Raw genomic sequence first — 18,948 nt, forward strand, 5'->3', positions numbered from 1 at the left:
CATACACAGCAGCAAGCCGGTTAAGGATTTGCGCGTATTTGTGCGCCATCGGCGTGATCAACAGAAGTTTGCAAAAAATTGCTGGAAAATGAAGCTTGCCACAATTGACGAAAATTGTTGTCCAAAGTCGCTTTCCCAGTTGAATTTCTCCTTTCTTCCGTCAATCAACACACTCAAAGATGACGTTGTCACCTTTCGTGATATAAGTTATATGAAAGAGGGCAACCCTCTGTTTGGGCGTTGCGACAATAACGCCACTTATAAAACTAGGTAGCGTGTAAAATGGTTAGAAGCTACGATGTCGAGATAAAATTCTCTTCGTGCTGATATAAATCCAAACACAAGGAATCTTAGTTCTCTTCGTTCATAGCAGAGGACTCTTCAACCTCACTGCGAACATTCCGTCCACCCGCGGCCTCGGAAAGGCTCATTTCGTATAGCATACGTTCTATTTTTTCCACGCTGTATCGGAGTTGATCCATCTTTTTTGGAATGCCTTGGGGAAGGCGACCAATCGCTTGAAGCGCAGTATAAATACTCGTGTTGGTTTCCAAACATAGCTGCACTCCCCTGACATCACGCGCTGTTCCACGTTGCACGGCATATCGGCCGACTTCACCCGTCAAATCGCAAAGCCCTCCCAAGTATTCCGCTGGTTCTAAGGCGATATCAAAGTCTTCGGGTTTGAGGACAGTGCCGCTTGGCTGGTCCGATTCAACATCCCTACCGTAGTCTTTTCCGTAGAGCCAAGCACAAAAGAGCTTGCCTTCCACATACTCCTCCAAAACGTTGGCGAACGATCCATTCCGAAGAAGTGGTTCTTCGACAACTATCGGTAGTAGCTCATTGACAATACCGTTGTGACATTCAGTCAAAAGTTCCAAAGCTTTTTCTTTGTCACCGCGATGGAGTGCAAAGATCGACTGTTTGGCAGCCTTTTGACCATCGCGGCACTTTTTGATCAAGGATTCACGCAGGTCATCGCGATAGACCATGCGGGATTTAAGCGCTTGCAAACTGTCCAGCGGCAGCAGCATAGTAGAAGCTTTTTCCACCTTTGAACGCTTCGCTGGTGATGTCCCCTCGACCGCACGGGAACTATCCGTTACCGCCAGCTCGTACAACAAGGTTTCTAGTGCCTTCAGACTGTACTTGGTCCCATCGTATTTACGTCGGAGTGGCCCATTGCGAAAATCCAGCTGCAGCAGAAAGTCCAAGAGGTCACCGACCAAATCAGCGGCTGCCTGGACGGACGCGACATCGCGAACGGTAGCCCGACCTAGTCCGTAGCGCTGTAAGTCTTGCGCCAGCCCCATGCATGCTCCCAAGTATTCTTCGTCCGTGAAGGGTGCCGCAGGAGGAAGCAAGTCGGCGGACTGCAGAAAACGTTGGAAGGCCAAAAACCGGAGGTAGTCCTCCATTTTGAAGGACAAATTCGCATGGCGAGGAGCCCGATCTGACGCATCGAGCTGCTTCAAAAGCGGATTTTCTAGCAAAGTATCGAGTTTGGTGGTCACGGATGATGTGTCCTCGTTGTATTCCAGCGCCGTTTTGGCTTGTAGGATGGCAACCTGCATATCTCGAGAAAGCTCAAATGCACGTTGTCGCTGATCTTCAAGGGTTGTGATTTGTGCTTCTAAAGCCGAAAGGTCTAGTGGTTTCGAATCTGAAGAGCGATAGGCGTATGGAGGACTCGGCATAGTGATGGCAGTTGCCGTGTGAAAGAGTGAGTTGCTTAAGCAAAGAGCAGCAGTTGCAATCGAAGGTAGCTTGCAATGATGAAGGGATAGAGCTCGGTTACGGGCTGCACGGATGAGAATAGCCTCCATTCAATTTCGCCGAAGCGGGATGGATGAGAACAGGAAATCACGAAAACCAAAAAGTGAAGTGACCGATTGACTGTAGAAACCACCGGATATGTCGAAGTATCGGTATGCGAGTAGAGGAAAGTAACGACGTCGGTACAATCAACCCAAGAGACGTGGACTATGGAAAATATGGTGGTAGATTGGTAAGGAGACTATCGATGGGTCAGTTGGTAGTTGAGAGAAGGAGTTTGGAACCTTGACCACAGGACTCTCTCCATACACTAACGTGGTTGAAAAGCTCTTACTGACAGTGAGAAATGTTTTTATGTACAACGCTGAGAGGAGTCAAACCTGATTGTATACCGTTAGACTCGTTAGTCAAGTACCAGATATATTGAAACCTTTTTCATGCCTAAGAACACTCTATCTTGTTCTTTGCCACCCCTTCCTAAATGCAACATTTGGAGACGTGTCGGAATGAAAAAATCTCAGTTTCATCACGATTGAATGCGCAGAGTCGTGTGCGTTTGGCAACATTCGTTACTTTGTAGAGATTCATTGCTTGCGTGCATGATCTTTAGCCCAGTATTCCTTTACCGAGGCTTGGACTTTGTCGCTAATGGACATTCATCGGGATTGTATCTTTGGAGGCCTTCTTTATATGATTTATCAGAGATGTTGTGTCCCACGTCTTTTTCGGTATGCCGATCAAGGCCATTGGGACAAAATACCTCATCGAGCCTCAATGGCGCCTAGGGAAGCCAAGTTTGTCCACCGCTACGCACCTGCCGAAACAGCTCTACATCGAGTGGTGCGTTCGCTCCGAGTTGTCTCCTGCCAAGAAGTTACGAACGCCTTCGCCAACGGCCAAAACAACCAAACGCCACCACAAACAGATTCCAATGAAGATAGTCGTGAACCGGAAACCGCCGAAGAAACAGTAACGGAAAATGAGGAGTTCGGAAATTTAATGCTTGCCGCCATTGGCAGCATTTTGAAGGCCTATCCGGCCGCCGCCTCGATACCCAATATGTTTGGACGTACGGCGATGCATCTTGTTTGTATGGATTTGTCCCCAGCGCGAAAAGAGGCAGCACTGCTCCTACTGGAACACAGTCCCCAGACGGTGAAAGAAATAGACCATTTTGGTCGAACGCCACTGCATTACGTTTTGGACCAGCAACAGAACTCAATCACCAGCAACCTTTCGCTGGAACTAGTCAGAAGCATTTTGTTGCACGACCCCAAAGCCTTGCAACAATGCGATACCAGCAAGGAGACACCCTATGATCTCCTGCTCAAACAAGACTTATCGGGATGCAGTACAGCTCTGCAGCAACTTTTGGATGAGCATAGGGAAGAGTAAGTTATTAGTCCAAGAGTCGCCAGACTATCGTCACCCTGTCCAGAGCGCATTGCTGTTAAAACCTTGGCCTCGTAAACTTGTTGTCCTCTTATTGCCATTTTACGCGTAAAGGTGTAATTCAAGGTCAGAAACTTTCTGGTTCATCTTACATTAGCCGTTACCCATATGGTACTTGTCCATGGAGGAGGTCGTTTCACACGTTTGGTAATGAGTCCCGGAAATGCGCGTAAATCACGCAAAATGCCCGAACGCACCGTTCGGGTTTCCGGATAAGATTCGGAGCGCAGGAGTTCGATGGGATTCCACGGTCAAATTCGACCACAAGGCGAACGCGAAAGCATTCACCGATTGGAAGGAATGCGAAAGACCACGCCTTTCTTCGAAACCGATAGACGAACGAGATCGATTCCTTGAGGATGTAAGATTGAGATGGGACAAGAGTAGGTTGTCCCATGATATATCGCTTTCATAAATTTGATTGTTTTATGTCATTCCGTGTCATACTGAAATCACATCTGAAAAAGCTTTCGACAGAGATACGTCGACGTACACTAATACACGCAGCCACCAGACAAACCACTTCATCGATACCATGGGCTCCGATAGCAAATGCCCCTTTGCACCCAAAATGAACAAAGCTGCTTCGGCGAACAGCTATTGGTGGCCTGATAATATCAACCTGAAAATACTAAATCAGCAAGGGGCCAACAACCCCGACCCTTCCTTTAATTACAAGGAAGCGTTCCGAGAGTTGGACGTTGAGATGGTGAAGCGTGATGTCAACAAGATGCTGACTACCTCTCAGGACTGGTGGCCTGCTGATTGGGGTCACTATGGGCCTTTTATGATTCGAATGGTACGTACACCAACGCCTTGTAGACTTCGTCGCGGTTTCGATTGCTGTGCACCTAACGCGTATACTTTCTTGTTTCGCGCACAGGCATGGCACGCGGCAGGAACCTACCGTATTTCCGATGGAAGAGGCGGTGCCAACACCGCTAACCAACGTTTCGCGCCATTGAATAGCTGGCCGGACAACGCCAACCTTGATAAGGCTCGTCGTCTCATGTGGCCAGTTAAGCAAAAGTATGGCCGAAAGCTTTCGTGGGGTGATTTAATGATGCTCACGGGTAATCAGGCTTTGGAAATTATGGGCCTAAAAACAATTGGCTTTGCATTTGGTCGTGAAGATATATACTCCCCCGAGGACGATGTGTACTGGGGTCCGGAAAAGGAGATGCTCAGTAACGATAGGTTCGACGAGAACGGTGATATTAAACGCCCACTTGGAGCCTCCGAAATGGGTCTCATTTACGTAAATCCTGAAGGTCATGATAACGAGCCGAATCCAACGAAGTCTGCTCACGATATCCGTCAGACCTTCAGAAATATGGCCATGGACGATTACGAAACTGTCGCACTTATTGCTGGTGGACATACATTTGGAAAGACCCATGGCGCCGCTCCAGTATCACACCAAGGACCAGAACCGGAAGGTGCATCAATCGAACATCAACAGCTTGGCTATCTGAGCGACTACGGGACCGGTAAAGGAAAAGATACCACCACTAGTGGTCTCGAAGGAGCTTGGACCGAAACCCCAATCCAATGGGATATGAACTATTTCAAGAATTTGTTCGAGTATGAATGGGAGGTTCATAAAGGCCCGGGGGGTCGCCACCAATGGAGACCGACCGACAAGTCTACCTTTGAAATGGTACCCGATGCTCACGAGAAGGGTAAAAAGAACCCCCCAATGATGTTCACCACTGACATTTCGTTGAAGATCGATCCAATCTACGGGCCGATCTCTCGTCACTTCTACCATCATCCAGATGAATTTTCTGCTGCTTTTGCAAAGGCATGGTACAAGTTATTACACCGTGATATGGGACCAGTCTCTCGTTGTCTAGGAAGCGATGTTCCGGAACCCCAATTGTGGCAGGATCCGATCCCCTCTCTTGACCATGAGCTGATCGACGACGAAGATGTTGCCAAACTTAAAAAGCAAATTCTTGGCTCGACCGGTATCGCCGGCAAGATTTTGGGGTCTAGCGGCCCTTGTGTATCTGAACTAGTGAAGGTTGCCTGGGGTTCTGCATGTACATACCGAGGCACGGATCACCGTGGCGGAGCGAATGGTGCTCGTATCCGTTTGGCACCCCAAAACACTTGGAAGGTAAATGACCCGGAAGAGCTCAAAAGAGTGCTAGAACATCTGGAACAGATTCAACTAGACTTCAATGAGCAACAGAAAGGCAGTAACAAGCGAGTATCACTAGCAGATTTGATTGTTCTAGGTGGTTGCGCTGCAATTGAGTATGCTGCCAAAAATGCTGGCAATGATATCAATATACCGTTCTCCCCTGGACGCACGGACGCGTCATCGGAGCAGACGGTTGCAGAATCATTTGACGCTCTGGAACCGAGCGCAGATGGCTTTCGCAACTATTTGAAAGAAGGCCAAAGTGCCAAACCGGAAGAGCTCCTGTTAAATCATGCTCACTTGCTTACTTTGACTTCCCCCGAGATGACGGTGCTATTGGGAGGGCTTCGCGTTTTGAAGGCAAACACGGGAAATTCTGAGATGGGTGTATTTACAAAAAACCCAGAAACGCTAACGAATGATTTCTTTGTCAATCTTCTGGACATAAACACGACCTGGTCGTCTGTGGAACAAGACAAGAACCTATTCGATGGTCTGGAATACGGCACAGGGAAACTGAATTGGAAAGCGAGTCGTTTCGATTTGATCTTTGGTTCCAATTCTGAGCTCCGTGCGATTGCAGAGTATTACGGTAGTGATGATTCAAACGAAGTGTTTTTAAAGGATTTTGTCAAAGCTTGGACAAAGGTGATGGAGCTTGATCGTTTTGATTTGAAATAACCGTAAGTATTGACAGATCCAAGTTAGAAGTGTTCAATTTTATGATAGTTGATGTAGATAAAATTCCTGGCCATTATTCTGAATAAAGTAGAAGAGTGTTAATGCTATGATTAAAACGCTTGTGTAATTTACTATTTCCATTACCTTTCCATTCTCTACATCGCCACGCTTTGTAGAACTATCAATAAAATCACGAATTAATTCTGATCAAAAAATCATATACAATTCAACACTTCGAAAATCTTTGTCGCCATCCCGTATCTCATCCCTTGTTAACAACTCCATTGATCTGCGGAACATACTGTTTCGTAGCACCCGGAACCTCTGTTGTTTTGGCTACACCGCTCGTAGAGGTATATGGACCCCAACTGCTTTGCACGTGATGCTTTGCCTTGCTTGAGTCCACCTTGAGCTTGTCTCGAGCAAACTCAATAGCAGCTTTTTCTCTTCTTTGCTCCTTCATGCGGGCGATCTTATTGCGCACAATTTTTCTCCAGTATGACCCGTCTTCATTGGGTTGAATAACTGTAATGTTATTTTCTTCGTCAAACATTATTACAGCTTGCTCTCGGGCGTCTTCGTCGGTATCTGCACAATCAGCCCCTTCCATCCCTATATCATCAAAATTAATTTCGCATTCTTCCAATCCAGAATCAATAACTGCAACCTGTTTGCCAGCAAGTTCATCGGCAGAAACGACCAAACCAAGCGGAGCTAAAGTAGACTTATCGTATTCCAATAACATGCCATTAGCCATTCCCAAAACGCGACCACAGCTCAGTCGCCACCAACATACACCTGCCAAAGAAACAGAAGTGTATCGTAGTGAGATATACTGCCTGTTTCATCTCCACCTTCAACACACGCACCGTTTCCAAACTGTATACGTACACTCTTCGTCGACTGGGCACTCTGTCAAAATACATATATCATCCTGATCCGGCCCGCAATTGTATCCCTGATCCCCAACTTGTGGCGTGTAAATTTTAAAATATTCATCTTGTTTAAGAGTCTGGTCTTCGTGGGCGTAAACACCGACTTCGTGGCTGTCATCACGATAGGTGATCGTGGCGTCCAGTCGAATCGAACCACCCTTTTGGTGGTCGACCGTACAAATTTCGAACCCATACTTGTTACCCCGTAAGAGGCGGCTTTGCTGCCGACCATCACGGGACGTACCTTTGCGCATGACAGATGTTTGGACAAATACGCAGCTACCGCGATTGGGGTAGGGACCTTCAGATGGATCGATGGTCGGAAACGTAATTGAATCTTGATAGTCCTGGCCTAGATGAAAGTGTCCAGAGAACCAGCCTTTAATGCATCGGTGTTCGCGGACGAGCTCTATAAATTTGCGACACTTGAGTTCATCCGAATGATTAAGCCAACAGCAACCGTTGATCACGTGGTTTTCTTGCAAGACCCGAAGACCCGAACCGTTTGGCGGTGCATGAGTAAACACAAATACCTTCCAGCCTTCGTCAGCAGGATGGTCGCGAACTAGCTTTTCAAACCAGTAGATCTGATTGTCGTCGATAATCACTTCATGAGACGTGTATCGAGCATCTCTGAATATGGTGGAGCAAAGACCTACGAGAAGAGTCTTATCGGCAACATTACGGCAAAATTGAGGCGTCTCTTTGCCGTGAGCAGTCAGAAAGAGTTCAAGATTGGCCTTGTCGCTTTTGAACTCATCGATACCCTCTAGATCGTGATTCCCGCCGATAACTTCATAGGGAACGTCAAAACTTTCAAGATATTCCGCAGCTATTTCGTGACAGACTGTGGTTCCGGCGAAGAGCTCGAAGGGGTTAGCAGGGTTGTGGTCGCAATTCTTGCTCTCTCCGAGGTCCCCTAGTGACACCAAAGCCACATTGTTCGTTTTCTGTCGTTCCAACGTGATAACCTTCAGCCACTGGTCACGGCCGACAACATAATCATCCATTTTGCGAGGGTCAATATGAAGATCTCCAAGAATTCCAACTGAGAAGGCTGTGGGATCTTCTCCGTCGGACCCAGTCATCTTAGATCGCACCAAGCCATTCTTGAGCTTTAGACCTCCAGGTACAAAGCAAATGACTAGCTGTGGTGTAAATATGGCCAGATATGCCGTATAAATCCGTGAAGGAATCGTCGCCATGGTGGTGACACCTGTGGAGAACTGTGGATCCTTCATCTGGATAACCTCACTGCTGTTTTTCGGATCGAGAAATGCGAATCCTCTTTGGCAGTCTCATGTCCAAGAACAGTGCCAGAAAACATTGCGTCATCGTAGGACGATCTGGTCCACGCTGCATTCAGGAATAATAAGTGGGAATTGACCCGAATACGGAAGACATTGTATAAGTTGCTGATTGGTCTTTATATATATTATGCGTGACGTCAGCCTTTCGAATCCTCCGACTTCGTGTTTTCGTGAATGTCAAAGTCTTACGCGCGACAAATATGTCGGCCAAAAAAGGATTACGATACACTATGTGTCTGACGTGACAGGTGAGTCTAGCTTCGCTTTCTGAAGCTACAAAACGACTTCAGCATAATAGAGCAAAGAAGGGACGGGCTACCTTTGGCAAATACACACATCCAAAAGCATTTTTTGTTCGTTCCCATTTTGTTTCGAAATTGGTTGTGAGTGCTTGCGCAAGCGCGGACCAGAAATCACAGCCTTTCTGGATGCTGACTACGTAGTCAACCACTTTTGATCAAAAAAAAGAGCAAAGACGGGCTTGCGGCTGCGACTCTTCTGAATAACCAAGTCTCAAAGGTGACGGTCCGGTATTAATAAATGACTTGAACGCACGATGAGCGATGACGTATGGACCTTCACCACTACCGCGTAGCCTTTTATCATCTCAAAGTACTAGCCGAAGGTAGCTCGTAAATCTTAATCAGATTACCACCCTTGCCGAATCGAAAGGAGCCATAGGCAACCGACATGGACAATAGCATTAAAATGGCGATCCAGTTGACCAAAACATGTTCTTCAGTGAGTTGGGCACGGATGACTGCCAGAGCTTGAAACATGTAACAAGCTAGAAGAGCTTCACACACGTGCCGTCGGAATTTGCCATCATCGACCTCGCGGACGTGCCATAGAATCCAACCGCTAGCCAATCGCAAACAACCGTACAGCCTTGAAAAAAAAGCAATCCTTTTTGTCAGAAGAAGAGCTTGCTTTGGCAGAGAATTTTTCAAGAACGCTGAGTTATGAATGAAGCACGCACCGCAAGGTTTCGTGAACAGAATGGTTGTACTCTTTGAAGAGGCCGAGCAGTAATCCGTGTGGCGCACCCAGAGAGAAAATACCAAAGACAACCGATGCAACGGCGTCGATAGCAAAAAGAGTATCAAGACGCTGGCGGATTCCGATCGACATTCGGGTTTCGATGAAATGACTGTACGAAATATGTACAGTAAACTTATAAGAGATCCTCACAGGCAGTCAGAAAAAGATGCCTTTGTTATAAGTGCGTTTGAATCGGGATCGTCTCAAAGGAGCCGAAGGAGAAGGTCAGGAAGCCGATATCGAGGCTGAAACTGGTCTGCAGGTCCTCTACGATGTACTTCTGAACGTGTCCATGATTTTTTCTCAGAGTCAGACTGAACATTCTTGGTTTCCAGTGTCACTCCGATAAATATGTACAAATCATATTGTAGAAGTCAACATTTACCAAACAAGCCAGACAAGGACTCGTGACAACTTGAAACGGTTCCACCTAGAACGGTACTGACATCTACTTGTTTTTGAATTAGCGATGAAAATAGCCAAATTGCATTTCGTAGGTATACAAACGGTTTCCTAAGTAACCTTCCTCCAAAACAGGGCCAATCTTTCCCGCATGATCCGTTGTATATTGCTATTTGAAAACATATTGAGTTGATATTTTGCTCTGTCCTTGCAGTACCGATCCGTTTTGAATCTTAGTATTAACGCCCGGCATTTCGCCATTAGCACGCAAAAAGAAGCACAATCTTGCCAGCTTGATCTTCCTTCGTACTCGGCTTTTCAGTGGGCCATTTTGTTGTCCTTGCTTCCTCGACCCAGAACATCATCATTTGAAGAGCGAAGTCCATACCAAGCCCTTATAACGCTGAGACGGTCAAGCTGCTGGAGCCCCTTCGTGATTTTGGAAGGCATTGCTTGCAGATCTCGTCGCTGCGTTTTCAGTTTCCTTTGTTGCTGAGTATCGTCTCTTGCAATCCGATCGTGGCTTGTTGAGTAGACAGGAGTTGCTCCTTTTCGTCTGTCCTTCATTGAGGTTCTTCTAGTAGTATCATGGCAACAGTAGGTTTAGACAGGCTTGGACGCTATCGTGAGCTACCGCCGGATCCCAATATCCCGCCGAAACACGCGTTAGGATCTCATCATTCACGTTCCAGCGGAACCTCGGCATTTTCTATGAGCTCGGACTATTCTGCCCCTCGCTACTCCACCATGGAGAGCTCAGGAAACGAAAACAATCAGAGGATTCCGTTGCAAAACTCTCGTACTTTGCAGAGCACCAACATCATCAACAATATGGAGAGTAGCGCGAGTGCACAAACGGGAGGTGTCCTGAAAACATCCTTGCCCGTTAAGCCTTCGAACGTACTTAAAAAAAGCGCATCCTCGGGATCGTCATCAGATACCGACGAGGGCGTTGCTATTGAGGAAAAGCGCAAAAAGGCCAATGGTGATGGCCACACCATTCACCAGTATTTGCGCGGCCGCTTTCTCGGAAAAGGCGGGTTCGCCAAAGTATACTTGTGCACCGCTCTGGACACATCCAAACAGTACGCGGTCAAGATCGTACCAAAGGCGAATCTAGTCAAAGCGCGAGCGCGACACAAGGTTTGTTACTGATTCTCAGTGCACATTATCTACTTTTCCCTAGTTTCGACGCTCACTTACTTTCTATCCCTCGCAGTTGCAAACCGAAATAAAAATTCACCGCACACTCAAGCATCCCAACATTTGCGAGTACAAACATTTCTTTGAGGACCGCAACAACTGCTACATCCTTTTGGAGCTCTGTCACAATCAGACTCTAAATGAAATGATCAAACGTCGGAAAAGATTGACCGAACCAGAAGCGGCTCTGTTTATGAATCATCTTCTCGATGCAGTCAAGTACATGCACCTGAAGAATGTAATTCACCGAGACTTAAAACTCGGAAACTTGTTTTTGGACCGACATCTGAACGTCAAGGTTGGAGATTTGGGCTTAGCAACGATTTTAGAACATCCCGAAGAAAAGCGCAAGACTATCTGCGGAACCCCGAACTACATTGCTCCCGAGATCATTCAGGGAGACAAGGCCACCAGGGGGTATTCGTTCGAAGTTGACGTATGGTCCATGGGGGTTATCCTGTTTACAATTCTTGTTGGAAAGCCGCCGTATGAAGCGAAGGACGTCAAAGCCACTTACCAACGCATTTTGGCCAACGAATATTCGTTCCCCAACAATGTAGAACTCTCGTTGGATGCAAAAGACTTAATTCGGAGCATGCTACGCTCCACACCATGCGAACGGTAAGGTCGTCATTCGTTAGTTCTTGACTGATGCATTGTAAATTTCAATACGTAGAGGCTAATCTTTTCTTTCTACAGTCTGTCCCTTAAGGAGATTGGAAGTCACCGGTTCTTGTCCATTAGGAACACACCACTAAACATCCCTTCAAACGCCACTCACTCTACACCCAAATGGTACTTGAACGAGTATGGTAGATTCGTCTCCGACGGAGACGCTGCGGCCATTCACTGTCAAAAACCACGAAAATCAGTACTCCCCCGATTGAGTACTCGGCAGCCGTTCGGACTTCGTGACCAGAACCATGGAACGGCCCGTAAGACGAAAAATGAAAAATCCGAGGGAGAACACATTGATATACAACGCCTCGTCAAGAGCACTATATCTCTACCGGCGTCGAAGCCCATTAAAGGCGGAGGCATGTCTCCTACTTTCAGAATTTTTGACGACTCCAAAAAAGCTACGCCATGTGAGTCCTTGGAAAAACCTACACCAAAAACGAACGCAGAGGAAGAACTTATTTCTCGAACTCGCGCCCTGTCAATTCAAACTTCCTCTCGCCTTCAAGATTCGGGCCGATGCAGTCCTGCAAGATCTCTGGCATCCTCCACCTACACCGCAATTATCGATTCCGGTACAGAGATTCTGCAGAAACTCGTTGTCCATCTAGAAGCCGTTCTAGAGTTAACTGCCTCACGTCGTGATGCGTTTCGACCTACATCCCCTCAATCCGTAGTCGTGTATGCAGGACCTACCAGATGGGTGAGCCGCTATGTTGATTATACAAGCAAGTATGGTCTGGGCTTTCTTTTGAACGATGGTAGCTCCGGAGTTTACTTTAATGACTCAACCAAGACTGCTCTGGAGGCACAGGGGGAGACATTCTACTATATTGAACGTAGAAAGGTTGAAGACGCTGCTTCTCGAAAAGTAGAAATTGCTGTTGAAACCCACACGTTGAGTTCGTACCCAGAGCACTTGAAGAAAAAAGTCACTCTTCTGAAGCATTTCCGCAATTATCTCTTAGACCAGCAGAATAAGGATGAAGAAACAGAGCCCACCCGGCCTCTTTCATGCCTGCCAGTTTCTGACACAGTACACGTCAAGAAATGGATTCGCACGAAACACGCGATACTGTTCCGTTTGAGTGACCAGACCATCCAGGTAGTCTTCTATGATCAAACAGAAGTACTCTTGACACCTGATGTACGATATATTACCTATGTGGATAAAAATCATGTCCGTCGAACATACGACTTCACAGACGAACTAGTTGGGTCCCTTGTGGAATTGGAGAAACGTCTGAAGTACACTAAAGAAGTTTTGTTGCAGCTCATTGGTTCACACTCTGGACGTCGCTAAACACAAGAGGTGTGAAAGCACCGCTAATAAACAAAAAATTGAATCGAATCGTATCCTCGTTAGGAGTTCTAAAGTTGGCCTCGCTCTGGAAAACTTGGAACTTCTTCAAAGTTATCGAACAAAACATCACGGTGTGCATCACGGGCGTTACTGAACTGCACTTTCATCTCCCGCAGCACTGCATCGCCCTTTCCAGCTGCAATCAAATGAACCATCATGTGTTCTAAGGCCAAGTGCTCGGCTCTAAACTTTGCTCGGATAAGAGGCACGTGCGTTATTTTCTCGTCGCAGAAAGTCAATCCACGCTGGTAGTCCGAACCAAGCCAATTCTTCTTAAAGTCAACTTCAAATCCTGACTGCATGACTGAGTTGCGAGCGATCTCCATTATATCCGTCATTGACAAATCGAATGTCGCTCGCGCCACAGAGTATTCTTCTAATAAAGCGTCATCAGACATATGAAACAAGAGAGGGTCGTCCGTGGAAATGGTCACATTCATGCCACGACGAAAATACTTCGCAAACGGATTGTCCGCAATTTTTGTAAATAAAAAGTTATTGGACAGCGGCGACATAGCAAGTCCAATCTGATCGAGATAATAGAGGTACTGGAGACTCACTTGCATATCGAGGCCGACGCCATGGTTGATGCTTTGGCAAAGCATATAGGTGGACGCTAAATGCATAGGGTCACCCGTCTCTCCCGCATGTGGGCGAAAGGCAATCGAGTTTAATCCACGAGCTTCGCGAAGATGGTTTAATACTTCGAGGTTTGACCACAAGAAGTAGAGCTGCCACCAATACGATGGATTCTTCTTTGTAGTCCACTCGTGAGGGCGCTGACAAGAACAATTTTCTTCTAATGCTCCTTCATCGTCAACGGAATCAAAGGCCACAATGTGTTTCAAGAGTTCGGACACTTCCGGATGTTGTTCAGGATGCAAAGTAGCCTCAAAAAGTGGAACAAACAGATTTTCGATCATTTCTAGAAAAGAACGCTGCGGCTGGCCATCTCGTATCGGTTTTTGACTAAAAATACGCCAGAGGCGAGGAATTTGAATGTGCCAACGATTGTTGCCGGACGTCATTGGGCCCGGAAAATCCTCGTGCTGCCAGTCTCGCAATACCCACAACGCCAAGTCATACCATTCATGACGTTCCATACCATAGATTGATAGACGCATTTCACACGCCGAATTGTGGCCCTTGGACTTTTCGTGACGGTCAATCACAATCTTCAGAAGTTCAGCAAAGTACCGGCCGTTGATGTGATTTGTAGTTTTGAGAAAAATCCTCCTCATGTCAGCCATCCTGAATGGCGAGTACTTTGAGTTGAAATTATCAAAGCGTTTATACACGGAGTAATCGGCAAGTACGTCGAATGCGTCTATAGTCAGATGGTCCTTGTCGAGCCCAGCATCTTCAAAAACTTGAACCAGTGTGCGACCATCTGAACTAACGACAGTGTCTGGCTCCGTTTCAAGCTTGCGTCGGACAAACTCAACGAATTGTTTAGCGCTGGGAGCTGCCGCGGCGTGAATATGATTGTCGATTTTCATGGTTCGGTAAAAGTCAGTCCCCAAAAGATTGCTTTGTTCCTCTCGCTCGATTGTTCCGTTGATTGTTAGATGCATCTTAAAACTCGCACTCAACATCTGCAACCTTTGAAAGCAAAAACTTCGCATTGCGCCCTCACTAACCATTTCCACGAGTCTTCCATAATCCTGACTGAAATCTGCGATGCTTGGAACAGTCACGAGGTTTTGACCGGGAAGTGTCGGGTGAAATATCTCCACCGTACCATCTTGTCCGATCATGAAATCAAGCTCTGCACTTTTCAGAAGGTCCTTTTCGGAAACACTCGTACCTTTCCCACCGTGATATTTTTTACGTAAGGTTCGAGCCTCCTGTAGAAGAATACAGGCCTGTTCACTTTCGGCCGTAATAGACCCCGCTCCGTAAAAAATTAGTGATCGCGTAAACGAAAGCGTTTCACGATGTGGCCAGAGCTCCCCCTGACTCGGCCGCTCGCGGGCAGGAGGTTCTTGTATGGGTATTTCCCGAAGACCGCCAATATACTCGTCGTCTTCGCCGTTTCCGGTCCTAATTCCTTCATTGTCGGAATCGAATCGGCGCCAGTCTCCATTGGTTCGGACCACTGAACCTCGGAGCGGAACTTCGCGGAGGTAGTTGATGGGGTCCGGCGGACCTCCCATGCCGGGATAAAAGCCACGACCGCCATTCGGCGACCCAGGCGGCTGTCTATCGTTGCTCATAATGTGACGTTTTCAGTATCCACGAAAATGCTGGGAAGGCGCTGTGGGAGAAAGTGATGCAGGAATGGCATCATTTCTACCGAACGAAATCACCAAACCATGTAAAATGATGTGTTGGGTTTTTTCCCCCAGGGACACTTTGGAAGAAAAACGTTTGACAGCAAAAATTCACTGCTGGCACGAGAAGAAGCATTGTTCGGGCACAATTAGGAATATCTGGAGGTCCTTCCGTATGTAGAAGCTATGAAATATAGTTATTACGTTTATCGGCTTCAATCCATTACCATGCCAACGTGAAAGGCGAATAGTTAGCAAAGCGTTATCATTGGTTTAAAACATCCCAAGAAGGTCCATTCCTGTTCCGACGAGAATCCTGACTGTGAAAGGTCGTCTCCCCAAATGGTTCGACCATGACACAAAGACAGCGCACCGATCGCCTGCTTTCTTCAGCGATGACTTCCCACCACATCAACAGCAACTTCTCGCTGGCTATCTTGGCCAGTGTGGGCGCTGGTGCAGCGCTCACCATTGCCGGCCAATACTGGCTTGCTCGTCGAAAACCGGATGGCGAGACGGATCCTTCCATTGGGCACAGCCTTGTCTGGTCCAGCATCGGCGGGGCTATGAACGCGGCCATGATGTATACTGGCGATCGTCTGAAACTTTACGAAACTCTTCGAGAAATGTGTGCAAAGCCTGCCTCTTCGGTGACGGCTATTGAGTTGGCCGAAGCCACGGTATGTTTACCAAAGCAACTCACAGTCAATATTGTCAGCAAAGAGAGCTTACACTAATACTTCACTTCGCAGGGGCTAAATCAACGATGGTTGCGAGAGTGGCTAGCGCAACAAGCGGCGATGGGTGTCCTCAAGCTTTTATCTGGAACGGAAAACGACGATGCGGCACTTAGATACCGATTACCGAAAGCAACGGCTGAAGTTCTGGCCGACCCGGATTCTAGAGAATACGACATTGCCATGATTCAAGCCGTACCGTCCCTTGTAAATCGCGCCAAAACGATGTTACCGGAAGCCTTCGCAACAGGAATGGGACGGCCTTATGACGAAGCAGACGTGGCCGAAGCCATTGACCGGAATCATCGGAAGCACGTTCGCGACGTGTTCATCCCGCTCGTCCTAAGGCCCGCTCTCGGGGGAAGTATAGCGCAGCATTTGGAGGATGGCTGCGATGTGGCGGATCTGGGATGCGGTGCAGGAGTCATGCTCATTTTACTAGCCAAATCATTTCCTAAATCGAGCTTTCACGGGTTTGAAGTCTCTCAAGTAGCCTTGGAAAAGGCCGCTTTTCACGTTGCGGCGGCTCGCGTGTCTAATGTCTTTCTGCATAACGCCACCGAGCCTGGCGAATCTTTGCGCGATCAACCAAGTCAATTTGATCTTGTAGTGGTCTTTGATGTTCTGCACGACTCTCCCTTTCCTGATGATTTGATCCAGCAAGTCAAAACTGCTTTGAAGCCCTCTGGTGCCTGGTTGCTGGCGGACATACCGAGCGCTCCCACGACACGAGAAAATCTCGTACAAATGCCCACCGCGTCAACGTATTTTGCCTTTTCCACCTGCCTTTGTATGAGCTGCTCATTATCCGAGGAAGGCGGCGCTGGTCTGGGTACTTTAGGATTTTCCGTCCCTGTAGCTGAGAAAATGCTCCGAGAAGGCGGTTTTAAATTCGTCAAGGTCTTGCTAGAGAAAGACAATGCACGGTGGTTCCTTGTGCATTGAGTGACCCAGTATATGTGCTTCAATACAGTGAACAAGACGTAGCAGTACAGCGGTAACACCGGGGGTACATAACGTATCGCTGAAGAAGGCGTTCATGGATGTGGCGTGGACGAAGGACTAATGAAGAATTGCGCCTTCATATCCAACGAATAACGGAAAGACTATATCTAATTTTACAGTTTTCGGTTGGTCCCTACCTTGCTGTGTCACAGGTATCCAACAGCGGTTGGAGTTTAATCATCCGAACCCTTTCAGCGCCTCTATTGTGATCGCCTTGATGGAAGGATTTTCTATTTTTTTCTTCTCCTCCACTGAAACGACGCGTTCGCGATCCGCCATTTTCGTATTGGGACCACCTGGATATCCCGCATGATGCATGAGATACAAGCGCATCGAAATGGTAGCTACCGTCGAGCCGATGACGCCTACTCCTAGCAAGAGACGTTTTGCCTGAGAGGTTTTGACGTCACGGTATAATGTAACGCAAATATGCGCCACGGGTGCAGCGAGGATGGGGCCAAGATAGACCCACTGCCGTTCCCTCACTCGAGCCATGACAATTTCCTGGTCATGACTTTTGCCCGTTGACATTGCTGCAAATACTGTTGAAAGCGCAGAGACGCTAAAAGTTGATTCATTTGTTTGCACTACAGCTCAATGGCGTGATATGAGCGTGGGATAGGCAAATGATGCTATTCGGTCCTATCTAATGGAAAATGAAATTTTAAATAGCCTGTTTTCGGACAAACTTCCGTCTCATTGCTTCTCTGATCTGACAGTGACTACTGCCGTCCAACGGAACTAACCTATCATAAAGACTACGGAGTAACCCACATTGTGAGCAGCCCGGGTAGAAACTCTAAAAGTAGTTTTCCTATTCATTGAGACTTTATACGTTACTAGCCTTTTCGATCATAGAGAGAATAACTTGCTTCGATGCCGCTGTGGGATCCTTAATATTTTGCTTCAGTAAATCCAGCAAGACCCGATGACTTAGCTCTTCTTCCGAAAATTGAGCAGTCGATGTTTCGTCGTTCTGAAAGACTTGCTTTTGGGACGCAAGGACGCAGGCATCTACCTTCTGACGAAACTCTGCCGGATACTTGGTTGCTAGTTCACGGGCTTCCGCGTTTGCCTTCGCGTCTTCGAACGACTTGGCGTAAAAAATCTTTTTCAAAAACGTCAACACCGTAACAAGATAATGGCGTGAAGGATCCCATCTGGGATACGCTGACTTGATATCTAGTTCTCCGCTTTCGTAGTGTACGTGAGGATTGTACACGCTGGAGGAAAAGGCGATACGAGGATGTTGATTGTTATCGTTGTATTCAGGGGATAGCGTAAGCTCGAACTTAAAAATACCATTAGTGAAGGGCCCGCGTCGCACGAAAATAATACCGTAGAAGTGTCGCAGATCGTGGAGAGCGGGAATGAGATAGACCCCTCCTGGTGCGTGGGATTTCAAATGCTTGTACTCAATTGTCACTTTGTAATCTCGCAGTGCCTGTTCGCGCTCTTCCTGAAAAGAATGTTTGGAATGGAAAGTGTAAGATGAATACGGTGCGATGGTCGCTTCTTCCAGTGTCGCTCGTTTCGGCGCCAAACAATCAGAGAGCCAACGGTAGATCACGGGGTCCATGGTGCATTGTGTTGTGATATCTTTCTGAAAAAAACACAATCCAACCTACCTCAGATGAAACCGGTGAGACGGGTGATTTGGGAGTTGTTTCGCTGGACGTTTGCATAGCGAGTAGAAGGTGGACAAAGGACGCAAAAGAAGCAAAGTGACTCCGACCGTCTGGTGAATCTAGCCTTCAGTGTTGGCAACGTCCCAAGTGATTTCCGTGGGTTCACCCAGAGCGGAGTGAAAATGCCCGTTTTGGAACGCGCGGCTTTTCCGGCGAAGCGATTTTTGGCCAAAGACGCTGTGAGAACCAACCCGGATATTAACGAAATATTTGCGGTCGGGCAGGGGGAGGAACAACAAATAATTCCCAACG

At 47.3% G+C, this 18,948-nt stretch overlaps 8 protein-coding genes across 8 annotated transcripts; 4 read left to right on the forward strand and 4 right to left on the reverse strand.

Moving 5' to 3' along the window:
• Positions 1-250: 250 nt before the first annotated feature.
• PHATR_43976 (predicted protein) lies at positions 251-1,979 on the reverse strand. Its single transcript, XM_002186343.1, has one exon. The coding sequence runs from the start codon at positions 1,827-1,829 to the stop codon at positions 351-353; it is 1,479 nt and encodes a 492-aa protein (XP_002186379.1). The 5' UTR covers positions 1,830-1,979; the 3' UTR covers positions 251-350.
• A 574-nt stretch (positions 1,980-2,553) lies between these two features.
• Positions 2,554-3,174, forward strand: PHATR_33318 (predicted protein; the record flags this gene model as incomplete). The annotated part of the gene is made up of 1 exon (XM_002186053.1): positions 2,554-3,174. The coding sequence occupies one exon, from the start codon at positions 2,554-2,556 to the stop codon at positions 3,172-3,174; it is 621 nt and encodes a 206-aa protein (XP_002186089.1).
• A 332-nt stretch (positions 3,175-3,506) lies between these two features.
• Positions 3,507-6,171, forward strand: PHATR_18572 (catalase-peroxidase). The gene is made up of 2 exons (XM_002186054.1): positions 3,507-4,030; positions 4,115-6,171. The coding sequence occupies exons 1-2, from the start codon at positions 3,767-3,769 to the stop codon at positions 6,059-6,061; spliced, it is 2,211 nt and encodes a 736-aa protein (XP_002186090.1). The 5' UTR covers positions 3,507-3,766; the 3' UTR covers positions 6,062-6,171.
• PHATR_43978 (predicted protein) lies at positions 6,142-8,232 on the reverse strand. Its single transcript, XM_002186344.1, has 2 exons — positions 6,953-8,232; positions 6,142-6,859 (listed from the first exon to the last, which is right to left on the reverse strand). Exons 1-2 carry the CDS (start codon positions 8,199-8,201, stop codon positions 6,324-6,326), a joined length of 1,785 nt encoding a protein of 594 aa, XP_002186380.1. The 5' UTR covers positions 8,202-8,232; the 3' UTR covers positions 6,142-6,323.
• Positions 8,233-10,736: 2,504 nt separating this feature from the next.
• PHATR_10628 (predicted protein) lies at positions 10,737-12,933 on the forward strand (the record flags this gene model as incomplete). Its single annotated transcript, XM_002186055.1, has 4 exons — positions 10,737-10,892; positions 10,969-11,573; positions 11,652-11,764; positions 12,080-12,933. Coding segments are annotated over 4 exons (1,728 nt in total), but the record flags the coding sequence as incomplete, so codon positions are not given.
• A 221-nt stretch (positions 12,934-13,154) lies between these two features.
• Positions 13,155-14,669, reverse strand: PHATR_800 (predicted protein; the record flags this gene model as incomplete). The annotated part of the gene is made up of 1 exon (XM_002186345.1): positions 13,155-14,669. A coding segment is annotated over one exon (1,515 nt), but the record flags the coding sequence as incomplete, so codon positions are not given.
• A 950-nt stretch (positions 14,670-15,619) lies between these two features.
• On the forward strand, positions 15,620-17,693 carry PHATR_43981 (predicted protein; the record flags this gene model as incomplete). The annotated part of the gene is made up of 2 exons (XM_002186056.1): positions 15,620-15,946; positions 16,019-17,693. 2 exons carry the CDS (start codon positions 15,620-15,622, stop codon positions 16,946-16,948), a joined length of 1,257 nt encoding a protein of 418 aa, XP_002186092.1. The 3' UTR covers positions 16,949-17,693.
• A 144-nt stretch (positions 17,694-17,837) lies between these two features.
• On the reverse strand, positions 17,838-18,587 carry PHATR_33325 (predicted protein; the record flags this gene model as incomplete). The annotated part of the gene is made up of 1 exon (XM_002186346.1): positions 17,838-18,587. The coding sequence occupies one exon, from the start codon at positions 18,585-18,587 to the stop codon at positions 17,838-17,840; it is 750 nt and encodes a 249-aa protein (XP_002186382.1).
• Between the last annotated feature and the right edge of the window lie 361 nt (positions 18,588-18,948).

This window comes from Phaeodactylum tricornutum, chromosome 3, assembly GCF_000150955.2.
Source record: "Phaeodactylum tricornutum CCAP 1055/1 chromosome 3, complete sequence".
Lineage (NCBI taxonomy): Eukaryota > Bacillariophyta > Bacillariophyceae > Surirellales > Neidiaceae > Phaeodactylum > Phaeodactylum tricornutum.